General features: G+C 37.5%; 2 protein-coding genes across 5 annotated transcripts in view; both read left to right on the top strand.

The window, feature by feature from the left end:
• The first annotated feature begins 207 nt into the window (after positions 1 to 207).
• On the top strand, positions 208 to 9,053 carry LOC100184198 (carboxypeptidase E). The gene is made up of 10 exons (XM_009862084.3): positions 208 to 347; positions 875 to 967; positions 1,540 to 1,643; positions 1,702 to 1,797; positions 2,547 to 2,705; positions 5,364 to 5,502; positions 5,902 to 6,048; positions 6,163 to 6,302; positions 7,749 to 7,968; positions 8,305 to 9,053. The coding sequence occupies exons 1-10, from the start codon at positions 212 to 214 to the stop codon at positions 8,418 to 8,420; spliced, it is 1,350 nt and encodes a 449-aa protein (XP_009860386.1). The 5' UTR covers positions 208 to 211; the 3' UTR covers positions 8,421 to 9,053.
• Positions 9,054 to 9,678: 625 nt separating this feature from the next.
• Positions 9,679 to 26,789, top strand: part of LOC100179503 (extracellular matrix protein FRAS1) — a 58,977-nt gene continuing 41,866 nt past the window's right edge. For all 4 annotated transcript variants that reach the window (XM_026837106.1, XM_026837105.1, XM_026837103.1 and 1 more), the window contains exons 1-6: positions 9,679 to 9,841; positions 10,764 to 10,795; positions 25,332 to 25,439; positions 25,583 to 25,675; positions 25,985 to 26,144; positions 26,536 to 26,619. In XM_026837106.1, the coding sequence (XP_026692907.1) occupies positions 9,769 to 9,841; positions 10,764 to 10,795; positions 25,332 to 25,439; positions 25,583 to 25,675; positions 25,985 to 26,144; positions 26,536 to 26,619 (550 nt within the window). In that variant the 5' untranslated portion in view covers positions 9,679 to 9,768. The remainder of the gene's footprint in view (positions 9,842 to 10,763; positions 10,796 to 25,331; positions 25,440 to 25,582; positions 25,676 to 25,984; positions 26,145 to 26,535; positions 26,620 to 26,789) is intronic.

Genomic DNA, 26,789 nt, shown 5'->3' with positions numbered 1-26,789 from the left:
TGGCTTACATAATTTAGTATGTTATGTTTTGTTTAAATATTGGCGTATGTGGCTCTTTTGTAATAACATAAGACCAGAAAAGCATATTCTTTGTTGCCGATGTATACTGTAATCGTATAGCCATGTTAGACCTGTATTAGGCAGTAGTCTGCCAGTTGGTCTAACCAACAAGTTAATATAATATTCTACGTTGGTGTTAATGCAGGACAAGATGAATATCTGGTGTTTAATTGTTATCAGTTTGCTTAAAGCTGTTGAATCTAGTGACACAACTTTCCCGTTAAACAGACACCACGATTATGAAGAATTGACGCAAGTTTTAAGAACAACGAATGCCAAATGCAAAGGTTAGACATATATTTATAGTAGGGTGGGGGAAGATGGGACACCTTTTCATTTTATTTACTCGTCCTATTTGGTAGTAAACAAAGAACATTCAAAGAATTATAAAACTGTATCCCTATAAATACCATAGACCATTGTTAATTGTTTAAAACACGATCAGTTTTTTTTGTATATTATGTGCTAAAGGTGTCCCATCTTTTCCCACAGTACTATATAATAAGATATATCAACAATTTATTGAAGTTGGTTCATTAATCTCCGTAGTTTCGCTCTTTTCTTTAAAAAGTCGCGCCTTTTAACAAATATGTATTAGTTTTACCTGTATATTATAACGGCCATCGTTTCCGTTATAATTCCCATTGTATCGATATATTAATACATGTCATGTACCTTTGTTATTATAATCTAAGGGGCAAATTTAAATGGGGTATATGTGTATCGTCTTTCGTAACCAAAGAGACAAATCAAGTCTCGCATATCCAACCCCAGCTGTATGTAATAACATTTATGTTGTTTATATTTCATCCAGACATAACAAGTTTAACATCAATCGGGAGGTCGGTCGAAGGAAGGGAATTATGGGTGATGGTGTTTTCTATTAACAGCACACATCATACACCAGGTAACATCTTTATTTTTAACTTATTTTTTCATATAGCACTGTGGGATAAAATAGAAAGTATTGATATAGTAAGATGGGCGAAGATGGGATACCTGTTCATTTTATTTCTTGTCCTATTTGATAGTAAACATAGAATATATCATTATAAAACCGTATTCTCACGACTCCCATAAACCGCTGTCAATTGTTTAAAATATAACCAGTATGTTTGGATATTATATGCGAAAGGGGTCCCATCTTTTCCCCCACTATGCACAAAATCCCAACCTATACTATACATAGTTGTTTTATCCATAGCCTATTATACCGTGTATTGTTTTACCGTTAATTGCTTCCGTTGTTTTAATTACTACACGTATTTCAAGCTGATATAATACTGTGGGGTAAAATAGAATGGAAATAAGACACTTTTCCCCTATCATAATATATAACACTTTATCGTTTTATGCATTCTTTTATTTTATATCTATAGAATACAAAGTGTTTTAAAAACCGTGGTGTAGCGGAACTAGTAACTATGTATGTAACGTGAGTGGGTACATATTCTACATTATATGATTGTGCATTTAAAGGTGTACCGGAGTTTAAATACGTTGCAAACATGCATGGCAACGAAGTAGTTGGGCGGGAAGTCCTTATCGACCTCGTTCAGTATTTCTGTGACGAATATCACAAGGTACGTCATCAATTATTCATCTCACATAGACATCCTATTTGACGTTGTTGTTTCGTAGGGCAACAAGACCATTGTTGATCTGATCACGAATGTGAGGATCCATATTATGCCATCTATGAACCCGGATGGCTACGAAAAGGCCGCAAAATATAAGGTTGGTTTCGTCATTTATATTTTCGTGGGTGAAAACTTGAGTGACTTATCCATGGTTGCCACTCCCATGACCACAGTCGAGTTGCTGAAGTTATTGCAGTGTGTGGATAGGCAGACATGACTTTTGGTTGGTTTGGTCATTTAAATCCTTGTGGGTGGGAACTTGAGTGACTTATCCATGGTTGCCACTCCCATGCCCACAGTCAAGTTGCTAAAGCTATATTGTAGTGTGTGGATAAGCTAATATGACACGAATGAGATTTGTAGCCCACTATAAGACCAACAACCACAATCGTAAATTATTGATTGACATCTTACATAATTTATTTCACCAAATCAACGTTCGATGAGAATTAAATTTTGAAAGAGCAACATTGTAAAAGCGTTTGTAACAAGTGTTTTTTTTTCATTTAAACTATGTTGTGTTTTATAATGAATCTCGTTTTGTCGTAAATTAAATTCGTGATATTGGCATCAATAAAGGTCGGGGTAAGTTGGGACATGTTTTCATTTTCTTTTCCCGTCCCGTTTGGTGGTAAACAAAGACTATATTTATAGAATTATATAACTTTAGTCTCACGACTCTAAATAGCGTTAATTTGGTAGATAACTCATTGTAAATTGTTTAAAAAACAGCAATTAGGAAATATGGGATATTAATACCAGTATATCACTCGAACGTTAGTTTTCCTTATAAAGATATTCAATTAAGTTGTGCAACATACGGCATAAGGTATTGTCATTTTACAGGGCTACCCTAAAGATTACGTCAGGGGGCGAAAGAACGCGGCAAATTATGATCTGAACCGTAACTTTCCCGACTTTGATAAGATCGCTTGCCGGACCGGGGATTCGAACCGTCTCGCTTACAATAGAGCTTATGTTTCTGAAGCTGTGAGGGGAATCAAGGTGATGTTCTATTATATATACAGTACTGCGGGGGAAGATGGGACACATTTAGCACATAATATCCAAATATCCTGATCGTGTTTTAAACAAATAACAACGATCCATGGGAATCGTGGAGATACGGTTTTAAAATTCTTTGAATTTTCTTTGTTTTCTACCTAATGGAATGAGAAAACAGACTAAAAAGGTGGCCCATCTTCCCCACTCTTCTATATGGGTAATTTCACTGTTATAGAACTCATTATTTGGGCCGATTTTGCCCATTTTATATACTTCAAAATTGTATATGCACATTCTATCCTGTTTGGGTCGGGTTCTTGTTATAGGACCCAGGATTTAGGCCAGATTTGGCACATTACCCCAACATTGTATAAGTATATCTATTCTACATGGGTGATGTCCTATAATAAGTCACATCATGGAACCTGGAATTTCAGCCAGAGTTGACCAATTACCCAACAGTGTATATGAACATTCTATTATATTTGAGAGGTCCTACAGTAAGGCACGTCATGGAACCTGGGATTTCAGCCAGAGTTCGGCCCTTACCCTTTAAAACTATTTTTATAACTTGCAAAGTAACGATATGGCCCAATTACGGGTTACCACCTATGTGACTATGTGTGGGTGATTGTTTTTATGTATATGGCTGACAATTTAGACAACCCATTAGTGACCAATGGGTTGGAGCAACAGTTTTTACTCAAACATTGTCCGATTAGAAACACACAGGTGAATGGATGCCCGTATATGAATCACAGTATTAATAACACCACAATGTATTTGCCATACTCACCACAACCATAAAACACCCTCACCTTGCTATAATCCCACACACAATGAGACAATAACTTGTCTATTCCACAACCCCCAGGAAAATCAATAATTCATCTTCATATATCGACCACCACCACGCACCAATATTCTTCAATATCGATCAAACAGAATCCCCTATTAACAATTGAACATTCTTTTCATCTTCGTTCTGCGTTGTCCACGCATTATGACGTAACAGAACCATTAACAATGCGTCAGTTGTATTGACATTTAAAAATAAACTCCGGTGGAAATACCGAGCTTTGAACTCGGTATCGTTGGGTCATGCGTCGTATTTTCTTTGTTTGGGCGTATTTTTAGGTGCTAATTAGTATTTACCTGGCCACAAAATTCGGGGTAACTCGTAAGTTGGCACGAGGTATATATATATATATAAACACCCGTGTTATAACGACTCTCGTTTTCCAGCCACGCGAGTATAAAGCAACCTTCATTTATATTTAATCGATTACGGCCTATAATTAAATGGACAAAAACGTATTATAACTTCGTATTTGCATTGGGCGTTCACGACCGTATGTATGAACGTACAATAACACGTATGCTCATTATTGAATGACAAGGGTTCAAATTACGGCTTTTCGAACTGTATTAAAACTGGCTTACATATAGGAAACGTTCACTAAAGGTCACGAAAAAAAAGTTTGAAATTTTTTAATAAGGTTTTAAAAAAATCAGTTTTTGAAAATAAAACGCAAAAAAAACAAACAAAGTGGCCTAATATGTTTAAACTGATGCTATTTTGCATATACGTTATTACATATCGCGTATTTTAACGACTATCGTTTATTTGCTGTTAATTCCTTTATCTTCGTTTTGAACTAATCTATAACCGTCGTTATTGTATTCGATGAGATAAATCAAAATTCTATAGTAGGGTGGGGGAAGATGGGACACATTTAGCACAAAATAACCAAATTTTCTGATCGTATTTTAAACAATTAACAATAATTTATTGGAGTCGTGAGGATACGGTTTTATAATTCTTTAAATGTATTTTGTTTACTACCAAGTAGGTCGAGAAAATAGAATGAAATAGTGTCCCATCTTCCCCCATCTTACTATATTATGGAATTATGCAGCTCTTACATAAAGTCAAGTACCACACAACAAACACATGCTGCTGGTTACTCGTAATAGTGCATGTAACTTATGAAAATGAAACAAAACACCGTGTTATAGTGACTGTCGTTGCCCCGACTACTGGAATACACAAGTTACATTCATTCATTCATTCATTCATTCATTCATTCATTGAAATATTTATGTAATTATGTAACTCCTTCATAAGCATTGGAACTACATGTGACAAGCCATATATTAGAGACCGACCCTTCGTTTGCTCGCTGTCGTAAAAACAAGCGACCAAATGTCACATCTGTCAAGCAGGATACATCAAACAGGGAGCACGTCACGTAAAATCGATAACCCCTCTCATGTGTCAACCGCAGCCAGGGCATCAACACGAAAATGTAATTTATTCCCCCTCACTATTACCGGCTGAAACCGCACGGGGGGGGATTTATTCTAACGATGAAAATTGATTGTTTTATAATAAACCTTTGTTGCGACCTTTGTACAACATAACAGGGACCTTGTTAGATGTTGCTGTGTTGAAATTGATTGGGTAAAGTAATAGGTTTGCATTAGCTTCAGCAACTCGACTGTGGGCATGGGAGTGGCAAACATGAATAAGTCACTCAAGTTCCCACCCACGAGGATATAAATGACCAAACTAACCAAACGACATGTTATTGTCATTTTTACAGCGTTATCAATACCAGTAAAATCACAATATCGATTGATTTCAAATATTTACAGATTCAACCCGAAACCGAAGCTGTCGCTGAATGGATAATGAGCATTCCATTTGTTTTATCTGCAAATCTGCATGGCGGTGACGTAGTTGCTAATTATCCATTTGACGAATCGTGTGATGGTGAACTAAGGCACTACCAAGGTAGGAAACTATACGCGTTGTTTTAAGCACTGCGAGTTATAACATGGGTGTCTTCTTATACAACAGATACACATGGTGTATTTATACACCTCATGCTCACTGTCGAGTTATAACATGGGTGTCTTCTTATACACCAGACACATATGGTGTATTCATACACCTCATGCTCACTGTCGAGTTATAACATGGGTGTCTTCTTATACACCAGACACACATGGTGTATTCATACACCTCATGCTCACTGTCGAGTTATAACATGGGTGTCTTCTTATACACCAGACACACATGGTGTATTCATACACCTCATGCTTACTGTCGAGTTATAACATGGGCGTCTTCTTATACACCAGACACATATGGTGTATTCATACACCTCATGCTCACTGTCGATTTGCCCAGGTTGCCCGGATGACGCAATATTTCGTCAACTCTCATCGGCATATAGCAACGGTAACAGTCAAATGGCGGGTTCAACCGGTTGCTCCCAAGACGATGACTTTCATGATGGGACCACTAATGGCGCTGCGTGGTACAGTATAGGGGGAGGTAAGTTTAGAAAATAACTCGCTATCAATAACAAGTTAAAGAATAAAAAAATACAAAACTTAATTGGTAAAAGCTGGAACATTACAACCTGAAATAGTTGCATTCTTTCACCAGGCATGCAGGACTTCAATTATCTTGCCAGCAACTGTTTTGAGATCACGATTGAGATGAGTTGTGTTAAGTTTCCACCCGCTTATTCATTACCCGTGTTCTGGCAACTAAACCAAAACGCAATGATCGATTATATTTACCAGGTGTGTGTTCACATATATAGTTTTGTGGGGTAAGATGGGGCATCCTGATCGTGTTTTAAACAATTAACAACAGTCTATGGGAGTCGTAGAATACAATTTTATAATTCTTTGAATGTTCTTTGTTTACTACCAAATAAAATGAAAAAAAAAATGGAATAAAGGGCGTCCCATTTCCCCTCATCCTACTATACAGTTGTATTTCGTCTGTACAAATGGAATGTGTTAAAAAGTATTAACCTCAAAATCGGATGGCAATAGAAATTGCGTAATAACCCAATATGTTATCTAACAAATATAGGCCTTTAGTGTAGGATGGGATACCGTTGGCACAAAATACTCCATAATTCGATTTTGGGTTTTAAACAAACAACAACATCACCCATATAGAGTTGTGAGGATACAGTTATTATTCTGTAAATGTTCTTTGTTTACTGTCAAGTTGGACGATAAATAGGGGGAAAAACATGTCCCATTTTACCCCAACTGTCGATATGCTGCCCACACCTCAGTTAAAAATAAAATGCGGATTCTTTGTCAACCAATACATGGGCCCAACACATGTTGTTGAATTAAACTATATGTGATGTCTGGGAAGCAAGAGTTCTTACCTTAACAACATTTTAATTTTATGTTCGGACAAAATTCCCAAATGCCTTTCATCTAAATTTAACCGTACATACACAGCAGTGAGCCGGTTCATTCCTGATCTATTTAAATATAATCTCTTCTCTACATAATGTATGTGACGTAGACTTTCGATAATTCATGTGTCCCGACCCGTGTGACGTCATAAATGCGGTTGTGACAGCATCCTGTCGTAATTTGATTCGAGAACAAAAATAACAATTAAATTGTGACGAATAATCCCATTGTAGAACGAATGACGTTGTGACATGCGGACAAACAATTTGACTGGTTTGTGTATAAACAGTCAACAACAATATGCTAGGCCATTTAATAGGCCTATAGGATCCTTCTGTTTAAATAATCGTTGACAGACAATATTGACCTGTTTTCTGCATGTATAATTGGTTCGGGTAAGATGGGACTTGTTTCCGTTGTCTTTTACCGTCCCATTTTATAATAAAGAGATTAATAACTAATTAGCATAGTATTAATTAACCCTTTAATATTTTTTTGAATTTGGCGCATTTGGCCAAACAGTAAAGTAAACGTTACTTAATCGCTAATTATGCGGTTTCAGTTCTGAGAATTTAGTCTAAAAATTATAAATATATATTATGATTTGATTTCAATCAAGAGAGTATAGTATAGTTGTAGTAGTATAGTTGAATGTAAAGGTTTATACGCTAGTACTAAATATACGTTTTTCTACTTTTACTCAACATATATCTACCCTGGCCTAGAATAGAACCCAGAACCTTTCTATTTCCGCCAATATATCTCATGTTTGTAAAGCTTTAACCCTTCGATATTTTATTTCAGTCCACATGTGGCGTTAAGGGGTTCCTCTACGACGCCGCTAGCGGCGCCCCAGTGCCCGATGCCGCTGTAATAGTGGAGGGAATACATCACGTGGTATATTCTGCTGCTGATGGCGATTACTGGCGCCTCCTCGTGGCAGGAAACTACGCAATTCGTGTCCAGGCTCAAGGATACGAACTCAGTGAAATTAAAACTGTCCAAATCCCTGAGTGTCGGCCATGTAAGTTGTTCTATTTAGTTGTTTAAATCGTTACGAAAACAAAGTATATTTACGGAGATATATCTATATCCTTAAGACTTTAAAATAGCCTCGTTAATTATACATTTCATGGCAATTGCTACAACCCAGTGGGCACTTATGTGTTGACTAAACTGTCAGCTCTACGAAAAAAAAACGATCACCCACAAAGTTACATATGTGGTAAATCGTAAGCGGGAACGAGGTTGCCAGCCGCGCAAGAATAAAGGGAATTGCATTCATTATTTTGGAGATTTGGGAAATTATTTGCTAACGGTATCCATCTTACCCCACTATATAACAACAACGTATCACCAGATTCAGCCGTTGAACTAAACTTCAACCTGAAGAAAACTAACCGACGTGAAACCGCTAAGGAAACCGATGACACACTTCAACGACTTCGATCTGTTCTACTTTCGATCCAACAGTGATGTGTTTGACCTTAGATAATATATAAGCCACAAAGGGGACCGCATGGCCCAAAACCCGATAACTTCTGGGCACAACTAATTCTTAACTCTCTTTGCCATAACCCTTATAACTCTTATGTGGCTGATGCTTAAAAGATCTAACTAAACAGTATTATTTGTCTACTTTCAACTTTAAAGTTGGGCCATATAGTCTCACTTATGGTTTATAAACCGATCCGTAAAGTTTTGATTCGAATTAGTGATTTTCATTGTAAACGTTAGATGTGTTTTTTAAGAGACCGTACAAACGCTACATTACCAGATTAATAGTTCTGCGTTTTCTTAGTAATTCTGTTTTAGTATGTTTTCTGTAAATAGATTTTATGAAAAAAGCTGCATTTTCAGGCTTACTTTATTATAAATAGACGAAGAATTTACACTGATTGTTTTTTGTTAAACGTTGTTTTTAGTCTTTATGTCTTTGCTGTCTACACGAGCAATAATTTAACAAGGATTTAAATCCGCAATTTCCAATGTTGTATGTGCAATGTTAAACCACTTACGTGTCCAATAAAGTTTCAGTGTTGCTCAACGAAAAGTGTTTTTTATTTATCTGGAAACATTTTAATTTACAATAAAATAAAATAAACAAAACATGACAATTTTTATTTGAATACGTTAACCAAGAGGAAGTAATTAAAACAACTAAACAAGTAATAAACAGCAAAACATTTATTAAGCCGACAAGCGTAAACTAATTTATCTTCTTAGCCTTCACCACGTATGCACTTGATTAGGAATATAGATCGCTGTTACAGAAAAACGACATAATTAACTATACGCCTCTGCGCCATCTACCGGGTAAAATAATTAAGGTTAGGTGGTGATAAAGAGCGCTTCATTGCTTTTATATCAGCACGCGCGCTCCTTTTTTCATTGCGGGCGACGAGCGAGGCGTAAGCAAACAAGATTAACCGACCCACCTCATTCTTGTTGTAGAGCTGACTCCAGCCAAGGCACGCAAAGTTTAAAACGAGACTTGAAATAGTTAGCACTGTGAACGTGTTAATGTTACTGCAGAGTATTCAAGTATAGCTTCATTGAAACTAGATTGTTTTGGAGCTTATGTACATTTATATGCAGTTTATTTAACAGTTGGTAAAGTATAGGGTTATTAATTTGAGTAAGAGACGTTTATTACTGTTTAGTTTGTGCAATATAAAGCTGTGCTCGACATGCTACTGTATCCAAGCTAATATTTGATGTTCAAACATGTATTACGCAATCTCTTCATTACAGACAATTGGTTATAGTTGCCAATACCGTAGACCGCTTATTTTATATATATATAACATGGTTATTTATTGAAATGAACCACCTCTGTTTCGCAACAATGGAAACACGTTGCTTTCTATTTATTTTACTCTTTACCGGCGTCACATGTAAGTATATGACGTCATAAATGTTATCATTGTTAAGGGCCGAGCGTTTGACCAGCTCTTGAGTTATTGTAACGGAGCGGTATTACAAAGCAAATGCTCAATTTGTTCGTAGTTTTATTACCACCGAAGTATTCACAGCTGGTAGCAGCAGGCGTTTCGCAGCCTCGTTTCAACGCATGATTCATAAAATAAAAACCTTAATTCACAAGACTTCGGTTTTTGGCATAAATTTTATCATCAACACAAACTTAGTCTGTCTACAATGAAGACCCGGAAGAAGTCCTTTATCTGTTTGCCGCGGGCACCGACGGGCCTCGCTAACAGGAAACTAAGTGTCTGCTTTGCCGGTTTTTGACCCAAACCCAAAAAATGCGTCTCGCTGCAATCACTTTGTTATCTAAGCTTAAAATATTCGGAACAAACCACTCGCGTTCGCAGCGATCGCTGTTCCAACACAACAATGGACTTTGGCATTTTTATTTACACATTATGACGTAACGATGTTTGACTCTTTATGAACCTTAGCGAATTGAAAAAATGTGAAACATTTTCTAAAAAGTTCTTATTTTATTAATAATAATAAAAACAAGACGCGTTTATATTTCATCGTGACCACCGGTATACTGTTTGTAACTTATCCTACGTATCAGTTTTAGGGTAAATATTATAAACCTGTATTTAAACATATGCCGCTTTGAAATTCTAGGAATTCCCACAAGGCTGTTATATTATTCCGTTGAAGTCACACTACGCCCTTTGTATCTTACAAAAAAAGTAAAAAATCCGCTATAAAATAACATATTCCGCAATATTTTTATTTGTTTATTCTCCTGTGTATTACAAAACACATTTGTTGGGAAATACCCCAACGTACGAACATCTGTTGTTGTCAGAATTTTTAAATTGTCTTTTTCTTTCACAGCTCGATGTATAGACAAGGGAATCGTTCGTTCGGTGAGTCCATTATTGTCGATTGTGACGTGTAATAGCTAACAACTTGAATTGTGTTCTACTAATTCCCGTCAGCGCTGTGGCCTTTGTGACAAAATAGAGTAATCTAATCTAGAGGTTTCGTACACGAGTTAGCGCGTTAGAAAAGCGAAAGTGCTTTTTTGTTTCGCAACAATGCAAACGCGAATGACCCGAAACTCAAGACCGAAGCGCTCGTAGCGTGATCTTACTTAATTGTGACGTGTAAACCATATTTGTGGGAATATTGGGATCAAATTTCGTTGAGTCATGCTTTGTTACGTCAGCACAAATATCGGATGTTTCAAAATATTGTTAAGTTTGTTGAACCAGATTTGTGCAAATATCATAAAAACTTTCTTAATACGAAAAATGTTTAAAATGTTTTGCCAAACAGTGGGGTGGGGTAAGATGGTCAAAGTTTTCATTCTCCTTTATCGTCCCATTTGGTAGCAAACAAAGAGCATTTACGGATCATATAACCGTATCCCCACGACTCTAAAAGGGTGTTGTTAATTGTTCAAAACACGATATGAAAATGTGAGATATTATGTGTTAACGGCATTCCATCTTACCCTACAGTACCAAACCTTGCTATTCTGAAGGTTTACTAAAGGTCTTCGGTTTTTGCTTTTTTCTCCGCGAAGTATTTTTGCCAGTCACGTGAGAATCTTCGCACGCACATTTGTTCTGCCACCCGCGGGTTATTATTACCTCACAATGCAACAATCATATCGTAATAATGACCGTTTGTTACGTCACAGACTGAAAGCGCTCGTTGATTCTATCGTCACAAAACTATCTTTTGAATAAACAAAATTCAGCGAATATTAACCCTTAATTAAACGACCATTATCAGCTTCCCATATTACGCATATTTCCGACCGTGGTTTGTTCAGCTTACAAGTGTTGCTAAGTACCACTAGAAATGTTTAATATTGCCCAAGTCCCCTTGACGTCACAAATAATTAATTTTCTTCTCTATGTGACGTTGAGTCTGTTTGTTTACCTCAGATAGGTTCGAACCCGGTTAACCCTTAGCCTTCAACCTCATTTACCAACACGTGACAGATAAATTAGTTTGTTGTCACCTGCACGGGTTTTGAACCTTAAACCCCACGCCTCTTGCGATAGCATTCAAGCATCTGCGGACTCGAAATTCTAGGCATCTCTTCAATGTTAAGAGTGACACTGACACGCTATGTTGTTATATAAACTAGGGAAGTGTTTTGTATTTGCCGGGTAAGCGTGGAATGCGGCACACCCCGTAACCCCGAGCAAGCAACACGTATTTCCATCCATTCGTGACCAACCCTCCACACTTAACCATCGTATATGTTTGAACGTTTATCTTCACCCAAACCCAACTTACCTACACTGAGGTTTGTTTGATGTATTTGCTGGCGTTTGCGCAATGCTACTACAGCATTATCTTATGTAGCAATGCTGATAGTTTCGTATAACTTATTATAATCGCTCCAAAAAGGTTGCAGCATTTCACACCATACTTTATGCCACACTGTAATAGTTTAATCGAATACAACTTAAATATGACTTTTGTTACTTACGAAGAAATGCTTGAATAGATCGTGACAACGCGAATCTGTATTATATTATCTCCATTCGTCGTTATAGCTACGGGGGAATTTTTTCCCCCCCTTTTCGTTATTTTTTTTTTTTAAAAAAAAAAAAATTGACGAAAGAGCGACAGGAAATAACGACAAACGACATTCTATTTTGGTGTCGCCTAAAAATAGCGTGTGTGTAAAGAACGGCCTTTACCGAATATAAACCGCACATTTAGTCGCGTGTGTATTTTATAAAATATCCTGAATATTTTTGTGATGGGCTAAAAGTCACGTGCTTATATTCTATTGTATGTTGTGCCACGTCACAATACAGTAAGTGATTTGTTATCGATGAGGGGTTGTGTGAATTCCGTGCCACTCCCAACTTGGATGACAAGGGGATTAATCACGGAAAGCTGCAACTTCCACCTGGTAATCACGTTTTCACTACGTGCACATTCATTTATTCCACAACCAAAAAAAAAAATCAAAAAAGAGAAAACAGACTTTTTATTACCCACAAAGTTACATATACGTTGTAATTCGTAAGCAGGCATGACGTGTACGAAACCGAACATTCGTGCTATAAAGACTGTCGTTGGCCTGCCACGCGAGGATAAAACAAGTTACAATCTTCCCTTCACCGCTAACGGTTAAATAGTGGTGTATGACGTCACATAGGACGTCCCGCGGGAGTTGGAATGGCGTCGTCCGGAAATTGATGCCAGAAGTTTTATATTCGCGTTGAAGACTTTCATCTTATCTGTGACGTCACCGCATTACCTTTATACCGGTGACGTCATGGTTAACTTATCCACACAACGGTTCAACCGTGACGTCGAATTTACTCGATATTTGTATTGTTACGTCACTATTTGTTCTTGTTGTTTGTATATGACGTCACAACGCATATATGTGATGTCACAATGTACATTGGGGAAGAGCTCGACGCATTCCACGCGACCCAACAAACCACACAAAGGTTTAACTCGTCAACATTAAGTGGCCTGTGTTACGTCACAATTGTCATCGCACTTCAGACACGCATGATTGACGATGCGTGATATATGGTAGTAAAGTCGTTAAAATATGCGAGAAAACTTAAAGGAGCATACCAACGAAAAATCAAAATTTGTGTTTTGATAAAAATGCTCAAATGTAATCTAAAGCTACCAACAAAGTTTTAAAAACCAGAACAGCTTCTGAAAAGTCGCGTGAAATTGAGCTGCTGAAGTAAAAAATTACATCCGAGCATCTTTATGTAAATACAATTTTCGATTTTTCGTTGATGTGACTCTTTATCGCCTTCTGCCTATATATCTGCCTCGCAGTTTTTAACGCGGTTCTCACAATTTTGAGTGACCGACGTGTCTTTATGACGTCATAATGTTGGTTTACGGCAGCGCGATCGCTCGAAGTTGACGAGATGACCGGATGTAAAGGTTGCTTGGATTTAACTCGGCTGTCAACAATGCTGTCTTTATTGCGTCACAGTGATTGAGGGGTGTTGATAATAGGGATTGTTAGCGCATAAAACCTATTTGTTTCGTCGATTATGGGAACAATGATAATGCTCGGGTAATAACGGAAGTACGAAAATGAAAAAATGATCTTCTTTTTTACTATTGTTGCCACTTTAAAAAATTCCTCATATTTACGGAATAAATGACTTATATTATGACGTGTTTAAACGATAGTTTAAAATTTTTTTCACGTTATACAATAAAAACTTGTTAAAATTACCAAACATTTTCTTTGTTATAGCTACCATATTACGTCAACTTTTAAATATACCATAGTGTATGATATCAAAATCCCCTACGCCTCATGCCCGCGGTCGGCAGATGAATAGCATTTATAGCAAAATATTTTCGCTCTCCTACGTGAAATAACGTTACGTTGTCTTTATTGTTACGTAACCCCTTTCATCTTATGTTATTGTACGTAACGTAATAATAGAGCATTATTGAATCACTGGTTACCGCATTATGTCGTGATAGAAGATGGGAAACCAAACATATGAAGTGGTTTCAACATTCACACGCCTTCTGCTAAGCGTGACTCAACGTAGGGTTCGGGTAACCCGAATATTATTTGTTCTCACCGAGTAATTATACTCGGGTAGCAACTAATTCTTGCCACTTATTTGTTGGTTTGTCGTAATACAGCTTTAAAAAAATACTTTTATCTTTTATAGTACAGTGCGGTGGGGGAAGATGGGACACCCTTCAACTCTATTTTCTCGTCCCATTCAGTAGTAAACAAAGAACATTCAAAGAATTATAAAACCGTATCCTCACAACTCCCATAAACCGTTTTTAATTGTTTAAAACACGATCAAGATAATTTGGATATTATGTGTTAAAGGTGTCCCATCTCCCCCCACCCTACTATACGCTAATAATATGGTCGTGTTGTTTCTTCATATCAAGTAATTTTACTGGCAACATATTTTATAATATATTGATGCGTTGTTAATTATTGTGACATTCCATTCACCGTAGTTAATCTTGAACTAGAGTACTTAGGCTATAAAATAATCCGTGACGTCACACTCACATACATAACGCTTAACTTAACACAAATGAATAAAAATGTTTACAAAACACATCCGCTTCTTATAAGATTATCCGATTCTGGGTAATATTAGCCGCAGGTGATCACGTGATGTTCACGACAATTAACCTACCGTGACGAAACAAATTGTCACGATTTAGGTTTCCATAAAAGTTGGTAACCAAATGTCACCTGATTAATCAAAAACTACTTTTTTTACACAATGATCGTTAATTTAATCCACCTTTGGCGGGTTTTAACGAGGTTTTAAACGAAGAGTATGAAAACTATGGTATGTTATGAATGTTACTGCGTCCCATTTGGTAGTAAACAAAGAATATTTACAAATTATTTAATCGTGTACTAAGACTTAAACGAACATTCTTAATTGTTAAAACACGATAAGTAAATATGGGATAATATATGCTAACGGTATCCGTCCTTCCCCAACATACATCACATAGATCTTACAATTACTGACGAGACAAGTCATATCACGAATACACAAGATAAAACGAACTATCACCCCATCAATTGACTTTGATTGTAAAACGAGATCGATTGTAACTGATATCTGACCTCGATCACGTGGTACACACTTGAGCTTTGTTCGTTTGTTGCAAAACAACTCCCATTGTCGGATGTGTCAACGTCACAAAAGCAGTGTTTGTGTAAAGATTGTCATGCACCTGGATGGTAGGATGTGACGTCAGAGGACGTGACGTTACATTGCTTGATTAACCTAAAAATCGCATTATCCAAGTTTTTGCTGCGATTTTCTATTTCCGGATTAATAACTATTTAGACAAAACTGCTTTATTACGTAACTGCGAACTGGAACTAAAAAGTTAAGCATCGTTGGTGTTTTCGTTGGCCTCGAACCTGGTACCTTAGTATAAACGTAATTGAGACGTATATATTCAATCCCACAGCAAGCATGAGGAATATTCATGTTTAATATAAACAAGGTAAAATACCCTGTGTTTTATAAACCTCATGCTCACTGTCGAGTTATGAAATATTTATGTGTATAATTATATTTGCATATCAGTTAATTTAAACAATTCCATAAAACAACCAATCACGCTGTATTGTACATTCCATTGTTCCAACGCCGATATCGCGATTGCCATTGTTGCTAAGTTGCTATGATTGTTTATGACGTAACACACCGGTACTTGTGACACTTGTGTACATCAAGCATAGTTACACGAGACAAGGTTCAGCATAACTGTCTAGTACAAGAGGTAGGCTATATGTCAGATATGCGGGGACCCACTTCATATATTGAGTCTGTACATCGCTGGCAACAATAAAGCTATAGGCGCATATCTTTTTGAAAAACCATGGTGTTTTGGAAAAAAATATCTCATGATATTACTTTTAATTAATGTAATATCACCAATTAACTGGTTACTATATGTATGCAGACTATTCGCATACATTATAAAAAGTTGAAGCTTTAACGGGATTTCTAAAAACTCGTATATTACGTCACAATCGTCATTCTTACTTGAATAAACTGTGTGTATTTATATAAGATTGTATGTTGTATTTGAGCTGTAGTATTAATAGATATTATGTATACTGTATCCATAAACCAAGGTACGTAGATGGGTACACGGTCGCTACGTAAGAGGTTGTGACGTCACAGAGGCACGCGAAATAGTCGTCGTTGTTGACTTAACAACGCTACAAACAGAAGGTGTGCAGTTTGTGTTTGTTCTGTACGCCCATAAACCTCTAATTACTCGGACCTACGTCCCTACCTGAATGTGCAACGAAACTTATGGCAATGAAAGTGCAGACCCTAGGACTTGAACCTGGTACCATAGTGTCGCAAAATTTGATGGTCTTGTTTGCAAGTATGCGTTGTAACGAGTTTACTCTTTCCGTCCATAATTACATGTGTAATGCCGCTATACACATCTCAAAAATTAATTAAAAACTTTAATTGTGAGAAAAAGTATATGGAAAGTAGTCGCGCCCGCAAAAACTGGAGTACCTCGCTTTAATGACTCAAAAATGAGTCAAAATCGAGCAGTTTTGTCTTACACAACTGTTAAACGCATCACCGCTTCACTAGCTCGACAACAACCAGACCAAAGTTTGATAAGTTTGCGTTGCATTTGGTTTCCCAACATTATTTAAAGCTAAAACTAAATGTTGCGATGTTGAATGTACCATAGTTACGTCACAATTGCTGGTGTGTCGGTTTCCCGCGTAGACAAACGAAGATCTTTTGTTGTTGTTACTTTTCGCGTCGATGAATGTTCACTTTTATCTGATGGAATTTTCCCAAAACTCTGCAAACTTCGAATGTCAGCAGATACATAACATTACAAGGACCGTTAGCGACCTCTCTGTAGTTCCCATACCTTTGCGCAGGATGTGCGGCTCACTCGGCAGTAAAAACAAAAATAAACAGACTGAAGTCCGAATTTGTGTGATTGATTTGTTAACCAGATTCAACCTGGCCACCCCAGTAGTCAGTATATCCACCCCAACCCTTACAGCAATACAGTAACTCGCATTGCCCTATTTTCTTGCTCATACATCAGGATTAAGGGGGGTCGTTTAAAATTCCGGAACTAGTTTTTTGTTTCGAAAGTTAAAACCACCGTAGCGGTTAATTTGGGTCACGCGGTTTCGATGCCTGAGTAATAGTGACGTCACAAGGGTGTTATCTCACGTCACAGAACAAAAGTCGACAAGAACATAAGTGTGTGGTAAGTATATCTATATATTCCTAAGTATGAGGTATTTACAAATACACATAAGGATGTTGGTATAATGACGTAGCACAATGTGACGTCACAGACGCAAGTACCGCATCATTGAATGTCAAGTTTCGTGAATTAGATACTTGACCTGGAGGTGGATTGACGCCATCTTGGAAAATATTCGACCTATTCGAAAACGACAAATACGCAAAGTGCCGATAATCAACAAACAGTGTACCGGCTCGTGGAATAAACGACAAACAGTGTACCGGCTCGTGGAATAAATGACAAACAGTGTACCGGCTCGTGGGATAAACGACAAACAGTGTACCGTTTTTTTTTACTCAGAAACACCGTAGCACCATCACACCAGTTTCCCCACGTCAATCAAGCATCTGGTTTTTATCCACTGTTCTAACAAAGTAGGATATGAACGAATAAAGCAAGCACATTGTTAACGCATGATAAGTTATCAATTAAGACTATCAACGCCTTTATCATGTTTTACAACTGGATGATTGACAAATTGCCGGCGAGACATTGAAGTGTCTGGTTATATAGGGCGCCGTTATAAATAAACTGCCTGGAATCAAAGTTGAAGAGTTTTGTTGAAGATGTAACGAAACAAACTATAGACGTTTTTATAAGGAAAAAGTGAAATTTTAAGTAGGTTTTGTGCATAGAAAAGTGTCCAATGTAATATAAAATTTAATCAATATTAACACATTCTTTTCAGAACGATCGGTTTAACTAAATTTCACTTAAGAGTTTCTGGGTTCGTTATTTGGCTTTACTGTAACCCCTGGATTCGAACTCCATTACCCCGCAGTCAAAGTGTATTCCAATCTCAAGTTACGACCACCAGTGAAAATCCTCGCGTGCGGCATAAACGTAACTAGAGAGTGATATTCGATATGCAGGTGGGAGGCGTTGTAAGATATATATCCACCGTGCAAGGTTGGGCGTGGGAACAAGTGCGTTAAAGTTAAAAAATGAAGAAGGCTTTTATGTTGCGTGCATGTATGTAGTGGTACCGGTGTACCGTTTGTCGTTTATACCACAATTCGGGTAACTGTTTAGCCTAGATCTTAAGGACAGTTCAGTGTGTCGTTTACCTTGAAAATTGACGGTTTGTGTTGTTTATATCACTACTCGGTACACTATTTGTCATTTATCTTACCCACCAGTACACTGTTCGTCCTTTACCACACACCCCCACACTTATTGCAGCAATGGTAGATATTCTCATGCCGATTCTTTACAAGTTGGTTGGTGGGTAATTCACCCCTTACATGGTTCAACAACGTACAAGGGGTCGATACGTCGCGATCAAAGCGATCACTTAAAAACATTCTAATGACCTCCCCCCTCTGTTTGATGTTGTGACGTAACAATGTAATCCACCCAACAAAATCAACTTCTCGAAAGCCTGCTTTGATACCGACGCATCAGTTTATCTTACTCACAACACCCATTGTTACGTCACAGCGTCGCTTACTTGTTACTGGCACGTGTCCGTGAGAAACATCGGGAGATTATTGTTTTGTCATAAACCCTTTGTGGCTTCGAAGCTCTCTAATCCTTTATGTTTGAATTATGACGTAATAATATGATATGTATAATCCCGACCAAAAGGGATTTTTGTTTGTTTCGTCACCCTTACGTAACAAAGGGTCACCACATTTTGTTTATGTTGCTGACAGAAAAATGGCGATTATGACGTCATAATACTCGTTGTTATCATTCCGACAAAACGCAGAAAAAGCAATTATGTCGAATTTTAAAAAATCTCACTTTTCGTGTAATGACCCTTCGTAGTATCTGTTTTAGCAGCAAGCATTGTGACGTCACCGGCGCCGTTATGTCGCAGGATCCCTTTTATCGAATCTTCGCCCGTTTCATCTTTGCCAGGGAACAGCATCGAGCTGAAATAACTTGTCGTGTTTCGCCGCAATTACATTTCAATTACGCCGCATATCAATGCAACACCATGGTTTAACAATCGGGTATATTTGCATTCGCTATGCTCGATAAACGCGTGGTATGTGACGTCACACTTTTTCGAACTTGACCACTACTTCGGACGTGTATTTAAAAATACCGACTGTCGTTGGCCATTACTTTTAACGAATCAAATTGCTCTTTTTCGCTTCGGTTTGGGATTTATTTTCTGCGCCGATTGGTATAGTGCTTGGACGTGCGTCTCATAGAATTTTGTTGTCACCCAAGGGCAACACCGACTTTGATTGGTTAAAAAGCAGAGTATTGCTTTCTATTCTCTAATTAAAAGTACGAACCTGGATCCCTAGTTTTACACCTGGTGTAAGTCCCATTACTTGTAAGTTAAGAGAAACATTCTCGCATATTTTCAGGATGTGTTATACCTCGTCTAGACTCTACATAAGAACGAAAGTGCTCAACTTCGTTTTTAGCGACAATAACAATTACTTAAGCGGAAATATGGTAAACACGTATATTGTTTTAATAATAAACATCATTGTGATGTCATAATAAAATAGATCCGGTGCTCGGGCGACAGTTACAGTTAAACAACACGCTAGAAAAATATAAATAAATAATAATATAATCGTTAAAATGACCGTACGGCGTACACCAACAAATATTTCCTGTAATTTCCGAAAGTTAAAAATAAGATGTCAGATTTATTATGCCTGGTTCAGATTGCAGTGGGTTAAATAGAGATTTCTTGTACGTGGGAGATTTATTTCAATACTTGTGTGCTAATCACTTATTTGCTTTTGTCGGCCATTTAGTTAACACTACAACGGTGTAGTGTTCGCACGGTTATTTATAATCGATACAAATCATCGAATTTTTACAGAAAACCGACCCAAAGTAGACGATAATTAATGACGTCTGCATATACCCCAATGTATCATTTCAACCAAAAAATTCAGACGTTCAATTTTCTTCCTTTTGTTCCCATGCTTTTAAACTTATCCGTCATAAGGGGAATTGTTACGTTGGAAATTGCTGGCTTCTTGTTACAGAACAGTGTGATCTATGACGACGAGAAGCGTCTGCGTGCACGCAGGGCCGGAAGACAGTCCCTCGCAGCCGTCTGTTCGCCAAAAAAAAAAAAATTCGACCGCGCGCCAGACTTTTGTTTCCAATCAGTTTGTTTTGAAACGGTTTCCCTTGTCAACTCTGTTGTGTGATTCGTATTTTTAAAATCTGCTTTGATCCAATCTGACCCCAACCTGGTTTTGATTTTATTCTCGCAGCCACTGTTTTCACCCGCCCTGTTTTGCAAGCAGCTACAGTTGGCCCGACGCCAATAACCAGCTTGGGGTAATTGGTTAAACCTAATCAGCTTTCGGAGCTTAAGTATTCAACAAACTCATTGTTTTCACGGATATCGTTCAGTTTTCCGAGATGGTTCGGTTTGATGTTGAGTTCTAGCGTTGAATTATTCATCCCTTTCGTCGCTTCTTTTTGGAATTGCAAAAATGCGACTCGATATTTGAAGATAAAATTATGACGTTTAACCTCAAATATTTACCTCGCTGGATAGAACGAAGTTTTCAAGTTAATTCTTTATTTACAATGCAAGATGTTTCGAGTGTACCAACGTCATTCTAGTCACGCCTGATCGCCCACGAGCTAGGATTGATATGCAGCTTCGTATACGTTTGTCTTCGTCGTCTTATCTATACGAAGATGTAAACAACGGAACGGCGGTCTCATTATGATCTCACATTGGCATGCGTCGATCAAGCATCCATTTATTCCCCCCCCCCCCCTCAACCCAAACAAATTGGCGAACAAATCACCGAGGCTTGTCATCTCGTTTATGCGCCATCTAGACTTTACTTTTGCCTCAAGTGGGGATGATTGCGTAGTAATCACGCAGCTTAAAGTGGGAGCGAAGGCCTGTAATTTAAGCAGAAATCTAAATTGCTCAGAAGAGCCGAAAAGACAAATTGTTTGAATGCTCGATGAGCGTTGTGGCTTAGCGCCGCTTTCTCCATAAAAACGTAACCGCGCCAGTCTTTCAACTTAGATCACCTCGGATTACAAGTCTAGTTGTGGTAAGCGTCACTGTGTATAGAGAACTCGATATTTTCCGTTATCTATTTATAGATTCGTATTCGCACCTTACTTTTTACCACAGATTAATTTGTTTAAATAATTCAACAAAATAAAAAGGTTGTGAGTTTATTGTATGTTGTGTTTAGCAGCCACGATTTTAACCATAAATATTTATCTACATTTACAACATGTTTTGGCTGCCGAATGAAGTTTATACATAATTTTCGTCTTTTCGTTGTTTTACCCATTATGATTTTCGTAATCACATTCGAATAGATGGAATATGTTGTTTTCAGTTTTGATTAACCTTGCAAAACCTTTCGAGGGATTTGAAAACCGCAACAAAATTGCGTGTTGGTTTCAAAGTCAACTTTTACGCTCTGTTTGGTTTCAACACGGCCACAAATTCCAAGCGAATAACTTGACTTTGAGGCCCCGGGTTCAAGCGGGGAGATGTGATTTAATGTTTTGCCTCAGTGAGGTCATGTTTGGGATGGAATATCCTTCTAAGCCGGAACTACATTGTTGGAGAAGATGGCAGTGTCGTGTTTCTGTGTTCACTACATACACTTGATTATAACATCGTATTTCATCGTTCTAGGTGTAGATACGTTTACACTATACAGCGAGAACCCGGTACCTCAGTCGCTTGCCTGTCTGGAGAAATGACGGTTATCTGTATATACTAAAAACGAAAACTAATTCCTCTCTCGCTTCAGCTATCAGAATATGACGGTATTGTACCCCGAAAAACAGTTACAAACAAAGCTACATACGTTGTAACTCGCAAGTTACCGAAACACCCGTGTTACAACGACTGAAACAACCACGCGAGGGTAAATGACACTCAATCAAATATGTATTTCATATTAAACACAAAAAGCCAGATGTGTTTAAACACATTCTACCGTTAAAGTAAATCTATTGTACCATGTTTCATACGAGTTAAGTTTCAATCCCTTTATTTTAAACCAATTTTCATTTTCATGTAAACTGCATGTGATCAATTTTCTATTTCCTGTAATTCACCTTTACATCTGACCAAAGGTTACGAAGTGTGAGCAAAATCGTTGCTATTACCTGCTATTTCCTGGAACGCGACACCTGCGTTACAGAATCAATCATTTTGTAAATTTCCCAAGAAATCCAGCACCACCCATAAGTTCGGTCACGGGAATGCAGATTATTTTGATATGCTTTCTGTAGAAGCGTGTTTGCGTGAGCCAATCGTAATCATTAAACCGTGTTGGACACCAAGATGTATACAAATAGAATCAGACGGCCCAGGAAGTTGGGATGTCTGTCGCATATCTCATCACTTAGGGTTTTAAAAAGGGGGAAGAAATTAAAAGGAGCGTTTCTGAAATTTTGATTTCTCTTTTTATTTTAACTTCTCAGTGTTCGGTAAAATTTATAGTATATAAAACTATTTTCAGAACTTCGTGTGGTGCGTTCTTTCGCTGCTGTTTATAGCTTATTTAAACATTGCGGCAATATTGGTAATGTGTTATAACATACAAGTCAAATCATATTTTAGTTAAGTTTTCCATGATAGAGTGCGGTATATTTTCCCAACATTGTAAAGTCCAATGTTCATTTTTAATCCTTCAACACTGGAACTCAAGGCTTAATGGCGTTTGTCTTAATTCCCGAACAAAGCAGCTTTTGATAATGCAGTTGGCTTCTTACACGCGTATTGTTGTCTAAGTTCACACCGATGCTCCTGCGGCTATTTGCGGCTCAGACCTCAAACTAGTGACGTAACCTTGTAAAGAGAGAGACGTGGAGAAAAAAGCGAAACAATTTATGATTTCATTGAATGACTTAAAATTTAAATTTGATTTACTCTTTGACCAAAAGTACAATTAATCAAAACAAACGTAGGAGAAGAGAATTAGCAGAAAAACGAAATCCATTAAAACACGCTTCGTGTGAAAACTACCAATTATTAAAATTCAAAAGCGAATTAACCGTAAAGATCTCATGTATCTTACGCTAAAACGTTGCAATTTTTTTTCAAAGTTCGAAGAAAGGCGTGTTAGCCGTTGAGACGAGCTACGAAAAAATTGAATTCGGTTCGAAAGTGGGCTTGGTTTTAATAACACGCTCAGAAAACATAATAACTCGTTCATGAACCACAAGTGTATTGTCTCCTAAAATACCACAGACGTTAATACGTTAGCGCGATATGAATAGTAGCATACTTTCGTTTGGATTCCGGAGTTATTTCAAAACTCCCGTCGTTGGCCCCTTCACGGTCACTCCAGCGTGGCGACATCTTTTCGATAGCGTGCGGGGCCCCGGTAACCACGTAACGCCTTTGTATAAATACATACCTTCGAATTTTGTAACTAGGCAAAACTTGTCTCGCGTGGAAGTTTTTCGTCCCCTGTTTTATTCAACGTCTATGCACCATAGCGTTACAACATGAACTTGAATACCGGCGCACGCCAACGTCGCTTTTTGGTCCAAAATATTAACTTTTTTGCACGCTTTTTGCCTCTATATGTACTTCAGGTGGTGATGTATATATATAATATATATTGAGTTCGTTGCCCGACGCTGCTACCACTGTGGGCGTGTGCCTCTTTTTATCTTTTTTTCGAGATAAATAATGCCTCTTTTGGTCTTTAGGCACTCAACGGCAATTCCTTCAACCCAGTGATACACTATCGGCTGTGTAAATTTTTAGCCATACATAAAAATAATCACATACATAGTTGTATACGTAAGCGAGTATGTACTGTATACAATAGATCGAATAGGACACCTGTGTTATAACGACTGTCTTTGCCCCGACACGCGAAGATAATTTAGTATCGTTCGGACATATACAGTTGTGTTAGTAGTTTTTACTCCAGGGTGTTTAACGATTGTCGTATTGTACCTAATGTCGTTCTCTTCGCCGCTTATAATAATAAGATCTTCGTTATCTTATTCGAGATAAATAAAATAAACGTTACTTTATGTATAAAACAAAACGTTGATAAATGTCACTACTGGTATCGTAGTAGCAAGCACAGTATGAACGCCGAAGCTATTATTGTCTCTGAGTAAACACGAGATCACTTTGACTCAGCTTTGATCGTCGATCCTCATGTACGGGGCCAGCTGTGAAATTTGATACGATCTCCGCTGGCTGTGATAATAAACACATTTCGGGTTATGGGGGCGTATTAAGGCAATTGGCGCTCCGGTCATTCCATATACACCAGTAATGGACCTTTGAAAGCGGCTTTTATCAGCGCTGCAGAGGTTAACTTTAATTCCCCGATGTTTGTAGATAGCTTAGTGTGTGCGGCTTGCCTATTTGTTCCACACTAATGCTTCCACTAATGGGCTGGTGAAGTTAAAATTCACGGCGAATAAAACCATAAAATTGGGCACTGGGCATGGGATATGTTATGTATACACCATATGTGTTTGCTGTATATATAATACAGCCACGTGATAACTGGACAGAGTGCATGAGGTTTTGTATACATCACTCAGGTCCACAATGGTAGCAGTATTAAGCCTCTTATAAGGGGCAAGAGCTCCAAGCATGGGTGGCGGTGTATACAACCTTGCTTCAAACCTATACAACCGTATATTAACCTGCTCCATTATTGTATTTTGCAGAACAACTCAACTTGGTCAATTGATTCCTGCACAGCTTGTAGATGTACTGACAATATCATTGAATGCAAAACAACTCAATGTAAAGATCCTCTCTGTGATGAACACACGGTAAGTTGTATTATCTGTGGCATGTCTTTACAGTGAGCATGAGGTATATAAATACATCATGTGTGTCTGGTGCATAAGAAGACACCCAATCTCCAACTAAACACTGAGCATAAAGTGTAATATTAAACGCTCCTATCTTACAGGGAGAAGCATTAGTGGTCCCAGCCAACCAATGCTGTCCAACATGTACTGCAACTCATAAGAGACATTGTACAATAAACGGGACTATAGTTGCTGTAAGTGTTTATATCTAGCATGTGTTATAGTAATCACATTCATTCATTTATTCATTCATAAAAGTGATATTAGTTCAATATGAAGATCTGAATGTAATGTCATTTTTTCCTTGAAAAAGTGTTCAATAGAATCAATATCACTCTATGCTAATCTTAGTCATAAAATTTTATGAAATAATTTTAAAACTTTGATTGGGAATATGGAGTGTCTGACTGTGTTTTGTAATAGAACATGTTCGTGTAAATGATTTCGACTTTATATTATTTTAAGTTTTAAAAGTTGTTTAAACAGTGCTGTTTCCACCACAGCACAACACACAGTGGAAGGGACCTAATTGTACAGAATGTAGATGTCTTGATGGTGCTACTATGTGCACAAAGACACGTTGCACAGTTGTGCCTTGTGGTTACGGGCAAGTGCTGAAACATCTGCCTGGTGAATGCTGCAGGAAATGTGTCAGCATTGAAGGTGGGGTTGGGATATTTAAGTGACGACGTGTACTTGTCATCTGGTTGGTGTCTTGTATTCAGATTTGGTGGGGTGGATTACAACTCCTTTGCCCACACACCACTGCTGCTAGAATAATATATTTGTCAGAAACATCTCAAAGCAAAGTGATGCTAACATTACATTGTGTTTAATTGATTTGTGTAACTTTTATATGCTAAAGTTAAGTTTATAAAAGTTTATATACTTCCCTTACTAAAGAGTCTTATGCTGTTGTTTTTTACAAAACATTCAACGCAAACATTTGCTATTGTTCAGATACAATTTTTACATTATGTTACGACTTACTGCAAAAAGTGAATTAAGGTTGAAAATATTTTTCTTGATAATCATAAGACTTAATGTGCTGCAGAATCGTGTCATTTTGAAGGGAAGGTTTACAGAGATGATGTCTCTTGGTCAATATCAAAATGTGAAAGAGCTTATTGCTCTGAAGGTATTTAACATATAGCCTGTAGCCTAGTGTATATTTTAATTCTGGTCAATTATACGTGCGTTATAAGATTGTCAACAATATTTCATTCATTGAATATTATTATTTCAGTGAGCTTAATTATGGACCATTCATAAGTGTCTTTATGTCATATCTGAACAGTTATAAATGCC

The sequence above is a fragment of the Ciona intestinalis genome, chromosome 12 (assembly GCF_000224145.3).
Source record: "Ciona intestinalis chromosome 12, KH, whole genome shotgun sequence".
In the NCBI taxonomy this organism is placed as follows: domain Eukaryota; kingdom Metazoa; phylum Chordata; class Ascidiacea; order Phlebobranchia; family Cionidae; genus Ciona; species Ciona intestinalis.
The sequence above is the reverse complement of the archived record's forward strand: the minus strand, read 5'-3'. Positions and strand labels throughout refer to the sequence as shown.